The sequence below is a fragment of the Crocodylus porosus genome, unplaced genomic scaffold (assembly GCF_001723895.1).
Source record: "Crocodylus porosus isolate Cpor-Errol unplaced genomic scaffold, CroPor_comp1, whole genome shotgun sequence".
NCBI lineage: Eukaryota > Metazoa > Chordata > Crocodylia > Crocodylidae > Crocodylus > Crocodylus porosus.
Genome location: NW_017728942.1, coordinates 2,754,972 through 2,765,009, shown reverse-complemented (window position 1 = coordinate 2,765,009; position 10,038 = coordinate 2,754,972). Strand labels below are relative to the sequence as shown.

Genomic DNA, 10,038 nt, shown 5'->3' with positions numbered 1-10,038 from the left:
AGCCGCCCTCCCCCCTCCCCGCAGGCGGACTACCATAAAAAGTTCGGCAAGATTTTCCGCATGAAGCTGGGCGCCTTCGACTCGGTGCACGTCGGGGCTCCGTGCTTGCTGGAAGCCTTGTTCAGGAAGGAGAGCGCCTGCCCGCAGAGGCTGGAGATCAAGCCCTGGAAAGCCTACCGCGACTACCGGGGCGAGGGCTACGGCCTGATGATCTTGTAAGTGGTCTTGTAAGGGGCTCGGGAGCTGTGGGTGCTGCTGGGGGGCTGGGCATCGGGGCGCTTGCCCTGCAGACGGCGCCCGCCGGTGGTGACGTGCGGGGGGATGCTGTAAACCCAGGCGAGCAGCTCTCTCTGTTCAGCCGGCAGGCTTTGGGATTCTTGCCCGAGGTTACCCGCGTTCCCAGGACGCGATCATTAGTCACCGCCGGCTGTATTCAGCACTTTCCCTCTTTCCTGTGGGAAACCAATCCAGTCCCGCTGCAAGAGGCATCCTTTCTATGTGGTGCGGGGACACGCGCGCTGCAGTAAAACAGGCTGCTGCTTCCCTAGTCTCTGCTTCAGAAGCATAGCAAGTGAGGGCTGGAAGAGACCTCAGGAGGTCGCATCTAGTCCAACCCCCTGCCCAAAGCAGGACCAGCCCCAGCTGTCTCATCCCAGCCAGAGCCAGACTTTAAACTGGAAGCACCTGTTTCACGCTGTGGTGTTAAACTCCCCCCGGCTCATTCTTTCCCTGCTGCTGTTTAAATGTCAATCTAGAGAAGGGGAGGACTGGCAGAGGGTAAGAAGCGCCTTTCAGAAGAAGCTGATGAAGCCCTCGGAGGTGATGAAATTGGACTCCACAATTAATGAGGTACCGAGAGCTTCACCCTGCCTTTCTCTCTCCTATGTTTGTGCTGGAAACCTGAAAACAGGGCACTGATCTAGACAGTTCTTGAACTGTCTTCACGTTAAAAAGATCACTTTTCATATCACTCAGCAGAAAGCTGGATACAAAGGGTCTGACCCAAAGCAAGGGAAACTGAGAGGCTCATGGCTGAGGTGGTCGTTCCCCCGTAGACACCATCCACCATGTATTCCTGTATGAAGTCCTCAGAATTGTACTCCCTCTTACATGGCTCTGCTGCTGGGAGACTCTGGACTTGAGGAGTGTCTGATAAGCACTTCTGGCGATCTGCTTCAAGTGAACCAAACTAGGCTATAATGACCTAATGAAGAATGCCCTGCATTGGAAAGCTTGTCTAAATGTATACCATGTAGCTGGTCCAATAAAGGATGTCACCTCCCCTGCCTGCCCCCCCCCCCAAAAAAAAAAAAATCACGGGGTCTGATGTAAGACTGAGGCATCATTTCAAGGGAAATACCCTGACCACCAAAGTGGTTTTACTACTGGCTGGGGAAAACCACTTTCCTGGAAGGAGATAGTGTCCTGACTGAGGTCACTAGTTAGCCTTTCGCTTTTAGTGGAAAGGTCTCAGCCATATGCTGACTTTATGGACATGGGAGACTCCTCCCTAGCTTGCTCCTGCTGCTGAGGGAAAGCAAACCTAGGGGGCATGCAAACCTCGGGGGCATCCAAACCCCAAGCCTCTCAGCTTGGGCCCATAGGTAGGATGCCTACCAAAAGATTTGGAAGCATCTGAAGTCCCAGGTGGGGGTGGAGGATGCTTGTCGGTAGCAGGGCCACATATGGTTCTTGAACGACACAGATTTGGAATTGATTTGGCTGACTTGACTTGGGACACAAAACAATTTCCTTTAAAAAAAATAAAATGTTTTCATTTCAGCAGAAGTAAACCTCTGGAATTGTTCATAACTGTATAACAGGAAAAAAAATCCTGTTACAGTACCATAGTATTTGGGCAATGAAATCCTACTGCAAATAAAGCATTCCACTGTTACACAAGACCATTATCTAGCTACTGAAAGATAAAGTTGGAAATGTTAAATTACCTAGGACCTGTATTTACCAGTTTCTTCTATTTCCTTTAGGTCCTGCCAGATTTCATGCAGAGAATAGATGATCTTTGCAATAAAAACGGTGAAATGGAAGACTTGTATTCAGAATTCAACAAGTGGTCATTTGAAAGTAAGTTTTCTACCTTCCAATAGAAATCAAAACGCGTTTTGGTACTTGGTATGACATTTAACTTGGAGTAAGTTCACAACGGTATAGGCGACAAAGCTGTGCTAGTTTCCTGAGGGTTGGAATAGCTGTGGCATAAGAGAGACAACACAGTACTTCCTGATAAGTGGTGGAACAAACTAGATAATGAAGACCTGATCCAAAAGTAAAAATGAAGAAAAATGCATCTTCAATAAGATTGGCAAAGTCTCATTAAAATTTCTCATTGGGGAATCCTTATATTCAGTTGTCAAACACAGTAACCAAGCTGGGCAGTGCAATATGCCATTCATGATGAGGGATCACTTACACATCTATAGGGGAAAATGTGACTGTTTCGCTTCTGGGGTATTGAAGCCATTCCGGGCATGTCTACATGAAACACTTACTGGGCTTTAGCCTAATAACACTGCGCGGTAGCGTGGCAGTCAAAAACCATGCTAATCGTGTACCGCGGGGTGTTAGTAGACTAATGCGCAGCAAGCATCACAAAACCATATGTTGGTGCATTTTGTTAGTATTTTATTAAGCAAGTACTAAACTAAATGGGAAGTAACTAAGGTGCATTAATAAATGTGTGGTTGTGCCCCCTGAGGCTGAATCAGCTGATGGAGAAGTTATTTTGACCTGCCTGAAGTGTCTACACTATTGTTTGTGGATAAATATGCATCTTAGAAAGGAGTCTCTTTTTGGGTTTGTTCAGGTTTTTTTCAGAAGCCAATTCAGGCAGTTTAATGAGTGCTGGAGGCTAATCTATTGTATAACAATTTATTTTTTTAATGTCAGGTATCTGCCTGGTGTTGTACGGGAAGAGGTTTGGGCTTCTGCAGCAGGATGTTGGAGAAGAAGGCTTGAACTTCATCAAGGCTGTGAAAACGGTATGGAGAAGGAGCCTTAGTTCTTAAACATGTTGGTCAAGATCTCCTCTATCTCCAAACACAGTTTCCTTTCTGTATAAGAGGTGCACATTGTGCAACGTCATTAACTTAGTTTGGTTGCTAAAAATTGCCCACATGTTAAAATACGTATTGCCTACAAAGTGAAAATTCACTCTTGTGACTATACCTGTTGTACCCACCAGAACCATGCATCCCTTGTTTCAGTAAGAACACTTTGTTCTTTGTTACCCATTTCTGTGTACAAAGTATATCTGGGAGGTGATAACTTATAGTGAAAAATGTTTTCGTTTCCACAGATGATGGCTACTTTTGGGATGATGATGGTGACCCCAGTTGAACTTCATAAAAGTCTGAACACAAAAGTCTGGCAAGCTCATACTAACGCATGGGACAATATCTTTAAAACAGGTAACTTAGACCCAATCCTCACATGCTTATGCATATCCAATTCAGATTTTTTCTTTTTATAAATGTTACTGCATTGCAAAGCAGCTGATTACTGATCTCTGTACTTTGTGCAACACAACAGTCCTGTTCTTGCTTACCCCAAATCTCTTTTACTCAGATAGTGGGAATCCCCTGTGTACACTGTTCTCACCTCATACCTACAACTAAAGTTTTGCTCTAGTTCTTTTTCAACATGTGATCTAAAGGTAACCATTTGGAAACAGCAATATTAGTGATGCTAGGTTAGCTTTTCATGACTGGTAAATAGGTTGAAAGCAGTCTATCACATAAAGCATGATAAAATGCCCTAGCTCAAGGTTGTCGTTGAGAAGCAAGGATTTTTATGTGCTACAGAGAGACTTTTTTAAATAGGGTTTTGATGGAACTGGATTCCAGTATTTTATCCATGTACCTCTTATAACAGAAACCTTCAAAATAGAGTACTGACTGGCTTTTAGCATAGCAGTTTCTACTTGCTTTGGCCCTATTGGCATTAGAGGAACACTTGGTAATCACAGCCTTCAGATATAAAGTTTGGTTGGTTTGGGGTTTGTTTTTTTTCTTTTCTTTTCTTTCCCCTTTATGAATACCTTGTGATAATTCAGGTTAAAAATTAAGCAAGGTTTAGTAACTCACATTATTGTAGTGCTGACTAGGATTATTTCTTCCCACTATTTATTGCACTATGATTGATTATTTAAGGCTTAAGGTAAGATCTACTTCACGATAGAGGAAATATATGCCAATTTGCAGTGCCAAGAATGGAGCCGGATTGTTTTATCAATGTTTGCTCAGTGTTTAAAAGAAAAGAAAAATACACACTAAAAACGTGTTTCATTCCTAGAACTATATTTTGGCCCTTACTTCGTTTGAATAACCCTGTTCATAATCAGTACCACTGATTTCAAAGAACCACTTACTAAAAACGATAGCAAAACCAACAGGCCATAAAGGAAGAGTAACGCAGTTGAAATATGGAGTGTATCCTAGTCAAAAACGAACTTTTTTTTTTTTAAATGGTTTTGGGGAGTCAAACACCCAACTCCAGCTGGTTGGGTTTTTTTTCAGGTCCCTTAGTTCCTTTGGAGGATCCAAGCCAGTAAGCTTTATTCTGGTTATAGCTACAGCCCATGTATTCATGGCTAAGTGTGTTGCTTATACGAAGTAGTGGTATTATATGTATTCAAATATACACACATTGAGAAGGCACAATACCTACTAATTTTCAGAAGTTTCTCTGATCATTACTGTTTTTGTTTTTATGTTGGGGTTTGGTAGCTTTGTTTCGGGTGGAGAGGGAGGGTTGTGAATAGAAGAGGTCTGTGCTGCAGTGGCGACGGGAGATGCCCATAGTCTATAACAATATCACAATGATCATAAAACAGGAAACTAATTTGTCCTGTTTCATTTGATGAATTTTTAGTAGCTTTCTAATTGCTGCCTCTCCATCCATCCCCAGCGAAGTGTTCAATCGATAACAGACTGCAGAAACATTCTGCCAGCCCTACTGAAGATTTCCTATGTGACATTTACTTCAGGGGCCAGCTTTCCAAGAAGGAGCTTTACGCAACTATTGCAGAACTTCAGATTGCAGGAGTTGAAACGGTAAATTTGCCAAGAACAGACCTGTTTTTTATTTTGAGTGCTGGTAGCAGAGAGAGGTTGCAAAGTGGTTAAGGTCATAGGATTGTAAGAAAGTACAGCTAAAAGGGACCTTATAGGGTCATCGAGTCCAGCCCTGTTGCTCAAAGCAGGATGATCCTAGACTAGACCATTCCAGATGTCTGCACATGGAGAATATTTATTCTTAATAGCATTGAAATTAGTATCCATAATAGTTAGAGCTGGAAAGTGGTTAGTAGCTATTGAACCTTTAGTAAAGGAAAAATAGCAAGTACATGACTGTGAGCTATTGCTACACAGTCACTTAAAGAGAACTGCATGGATACAAGTGAAACTTCACTTAAAACCACTAAATAGAGGTATTTCTACCATCCTTTCCCCTCAATTCTTGCTTTCTGCTGGAGAAGAGCAGGCAGAATATTTGTACGGTATTAGGTCTAAGAGAGGCAGAAGACCTTTCTAGTGGGCAGTGAGCCAGCTGTACAATGCATGTGATACAAATGCTTTTGTTATGGGTGTTTTGTCAAATTGGCCATCTGTATTCTCCTATCTGAGCTCATAATAGCCTTCTGTTCATGTTGCAGACTGCCAATAGTCTACTGTGGGCCCTGTATAACTTCTCACGTAATCCACACGTGCAACAGAAGCTTCTCAACGAAATACAGAACGTAGTATCTGCGAATGAGAGTCCAAATTCTGAGCACGTGAAGAAAATGCCTTATTTAAAAGCATGTCTGAAAGAATCTATGAGGTACAACTGTCTAGATAACTTGTAAAGCAAAACGGGCTCTGTTTGATAGGGATCGTGTAGTTCCTAAAGGTAGAGAGAGACTTTCTAGTGTTAAAATTTTACATAACTGTCATCTTGCTAGTTAGAATAAAACATTGTGGGCACCTGCAGAGAAAAATCATGGTAGACTCATTTTATTTATTTGCCTGTAGGATAACACCATCTGTGCCCTTTACCAGTCGCACACTTGACAAAGAAACTAGTGTTGGGAACTATACACTACCCAAAGGGGTGAGTAGAATTTATTCTAAGCTGTTTCCTTGAACAAGTCTTTTACAGCAGAGTTAAACACATAATGGGTAACCATTTCTGAAAAATGACTTAAGGGTTGCATCCTAGTATCGGACTACTGCGCAGTCAGTGTCTTGTGTAGATGTGGCCAAGGAGTAAGTAGTTCCTATGTATGGTAGTGATCAACTTTAATATTCAGACACCATGTCATTGCACATGCCTAACTAAAGAGACAATACCAACTTATTTAAAAAAGAAAAAGAACACAATTTCCTAGATTAAAAAGTACTCAAATGCTGGAATAAAATTAGATTAGTGAAATGAATGGATCTGACTGCAAAGGGGATAGGTAGTGGTACAGGGAAGTTGTAGGCATTGTGATCTAGAAATTATGCAAAAGGCAAGAACCCTTTTGGGGGGGGTTATCTTTTATTAGACCAACTTCTGAAGTTGTCCTGTTTTATCTTTGTGAAGAATGCCCACATTTGAAAGTTTGTCCAATTTTATCCCAACCATGTAATGGATCCAATAAAAGATATTACCCTAAAAAGTCCTTGCCTCTAGCAAGGAAGATAGGCTTAGTTTTCTTTCTTGACACCCAACTCCTTTTTACCAACCCTTAAGTTTTATCTTATACCTGATAGTTATCTAAAGGATGAAGGCTAGTAGTGATGGAAGTAGTACAGTAATTCTCCATCTAATCTCCTCTCCAAACTCTGTCCTGTTATAACTCCATTAACTTAAACAGAGTTGCCCTTGCTTACACTGGGACTGAATTTACCCCACAGTTCCTGCATGTTTCAGTGTTGAATCCAAGAGCTTCTTCAGAAATTTCTTTTACTCCTATATCCACCATCTACTTTCTGTGCATATGATCTAAGATACAGTATTCTTATTTTTTTTCAAGAAAATAGTCATTGTTTTACTGTTACCAACTTTTTTCCCCATTACCGCAAAATTAAGTCAGTCAGTACCAATCAATTCTTAACTGATCTCTCCCCAATTGCTTTGGTTCACAGACAATATTGATGATAAATAGCCATGCTGTGGGATCCAATGAAGAGTATTTTAGAGACTGGAACCAGTTTAAACCAGAGCGCTGGCTCCAGAATACCAGAATAAATCCTTTTTCTCATATTCCATTTGGCATTGGGAAAAGGATGTGCATTGGACGTCGCTTAGCAGAGCTGCAGCTTCACTTAGCCATTTGCTGGGTAAATATAATAGTATACTTTTTAATGCATTATGCAGCGTTCAACATTAAGTTACTCAGATAGTGACGCTTGGCATCGGCTTACTCAAACTTTTTGCATTTCAGCTCGTTCGCAAATATCAAATTGTAGCAACTGACAATGAGCCGGTGGAGACCCTGCATTCAGGAATATTGATCCCCAATCGAGAGCTTCCCATTGCATTTCAGAGAAGATGAGGTAAATAGGCCCAGAGCCCACTTTGCTCTTTTTACATCTGTACCTAGATTCAGTAGGACTCTGCAGACTTTTCAGTGAAGAACTTGGCTGCGTTATGTGAAGATTAACACTTCTTAAACACTGTCATGCTTCATTATCTTTGAAAAAAAATTGTGTAAACAATGAAAGAACCTAGGTATTTGACTTTCACTTTCTGGCCCTTGTGTTAAGTGCCATGAGACAAGAGTCTTCTGTCTATTGTATGGATCAAAGATTTATATTCTCCGTACTATAATACACATTGGGTGGATTCCAAAGGATGTAGTTTCCTTCCTCATTTCTAGTAGTAAAAGTTCAGAGCACTGTTACATAGTTCTGACAATGGTGCACAGGAGGGCACAATACATAATGTACCTGCACAAGAGAACTGCTTGGTCTTCACTTGCAGATCACTTCACATGCAAGTAAATTTAGTCCAGGATGGCTGGATTTAAACTAGAGCGTTGAGGTCAGGTTTGGTGTCATAACGTTTGGATGTGATAAATATCAAAACTTGATCACATGGGACTTCAGTTTTTGTGCTTTGTTAACTTATTCCATATAAAAAATGTATACTGGAAAAACAGGCCTCTTGTGGATGTAGACCTGAGCTAGAATCAAGCCTTCCAAGTAAGAGCTAAGTTGGACTTCACCGAAAGTGGCAATAGACCACGTGTCAATTGAATACGGGTTTTAACTGCTTTCACAGATGTTAAAATCACACACTGATTTTTTTGTTTTTTTTAAATATCTTAAGTCCATGAAGTCTCTGGATTTTCTCTTTCTCCAGATAATCTACAGATGATGAAGGACTCCTCTACTGCTGCCTTCTCTGAGAACAGCATACCACTATTGGGAATGACAAAACCAAGATGCAATGGCAAAACCAATGGAGAAGTTGCAAGGGACATGCCTCAAGCAATGCACTAGTGACAGGGACAGCAATACTGAGTCAGTAAAAGCTCAGGTAGTCTGTGATGACTCTGCTATCAAAGCTGGCAAAGTTATCAAATCTGGCAAGTTTGTCCAGCCTGCAAATCTGAGCAAAATTTTAACATTAATTGCCCATATATTAATTGAGGGGCTGTATGGTTCAAGAGCTTGGTTCTGAACAGCAGAGCTCTGTATTTGGCCCTAGCTAGTACAGTGAAAGTTGTTAAGGATTGAGTTGGTCTCAATGCCTGTGCATTTTGCAGTGGAAACTACAAAATAATCAGGCATGATTATCAGTCTTGTTTAGGGATGAGATGCACTGACAGGGCAGTGTGAAGGGAAAACAGCTGATTGTTCTCTCCCAGTTTTATACCTGTGCCATGAATTTAAAGTGAAGATTCCTGGCTGCCGAGTTGTCAATCTGGGACCAGTTTAAGAGAAGGATTTAACATTTTGGAATATTTTTGCCCCTTTAATGATTGCAAGGTTGCAGATTATGACTTAAAAACAATTTAAAAAAAGGCAAAACAATACCAAAGCCATTTAGGTAAAATTGTCCATTGTTATAACTGAGCTTCACTATGATGCCTACATAATAGTTGAAAATGTATTTTCAAGCTGATGGCCGGTGACTGCTACTACAGATGCTTATGTAACTATCTTACTACTGTCTCATGTTTTATGCTGCCCCACAGCCTATCTTGTTACATCCTTAAATTATAAGTTGGTTTAAGTGACCATTTTGTTGACTATGTGTAGCACTGAGCACTATGGCACCCTGATCTGTGACTGAGGTCTCTGGATACTATAACTAATACCTTAAATGCCAAGCATTTTGTAAATAGTATAAAAAAATATATATACCAAAGAACCAAACGCAAGAAGAGATGCAAATATTTCAAGAGGATTTTATTGTAGAGATCATGCTTTATAAACAAGTGTATTTCAACTAAAATTGGTGAAAGGGGGTAATCATACTTATGTGATGTAACAGAAACAATGATAACTCACTGTTTTCCATGAATGTACTTAAAGTGCAGGTCCTTAGCGGTTGGATATTATTTTTATAAAGGAAACTTTTTATTTTTTTTTTTTTTTTAGTGTGTATACTTTGGAATGGTATAAAAACTTAATGTTTGTTTGCTTCCTGTTAAGGATTGCTATATTCATGTTGTTAAATATATAGTGTGTGTATATATAATAACTTGTGTACTGCCTTTCTGGGAAATTTTGTAATAAATACAGAATTCTTTCCCTCTCTTTTTTAGAAATGTGTCCTGTATTCTTGCATCTTAATTTAGCAAAAAAAAGTTTTCTTTGTTTAAGAACACCAGTGAATCCCATTATATGCTCTAAGAAGACAGTCACTTTATATGACCAAATAAGTACTTTCCTTCTTTCTCCATTGCAGTAGTCACTAGCAATTGGTTAATAACTACATTTGGGCTTGTTCCTTCCCAAAGAATGGGAGTAATGCTGCAATACCAAGTGCAATTCACCTGAAACAAAAAACCCTAATCAATTCTTCCCCTTTTCCCAATGTACT

The 10,038-nt window shown here is 40.5% G+C and overlaps 1 protein-coding gene across 1 annotated transcript; it reads left to right on the top strand.

The window, feature by feature from the left end:
• The first annotated feature begins 30 nt into the window (after positions 1–30).
• LOC109318764 (1,25-dihydroxyvitamin D(3) 24-hydroxylase, mitochondrial) lies at positions 31–9,752 on the top strand. Its single transcript, XM_019548157.1, has 11 exons — positions 31–215; positions 756–849; positions 1,989–2,085; positions 2,908–2,999; positions 3,317–3,428; positions 4,927–5,072; positions 5,675–5,841; positions 6,033–6,111; positions 7,131–7,325; positions 7,430–7,541; positions 8,350–9,752. The coding sequence occupies exons 1-10, from the start codon at positions 61–63 to the stop codon at positions 7,538–7,540; spliced, it is 1,248 nt and encodes a 415-aa protein (XP_019403702.1). The 5' UTR covers positions 31–60; the 3' UTR covers position 7,541; positions 8,350–9,752.
• The last annotated feature ends 286 nt before the right edge of the window (positions 9,753–10,038 follow it).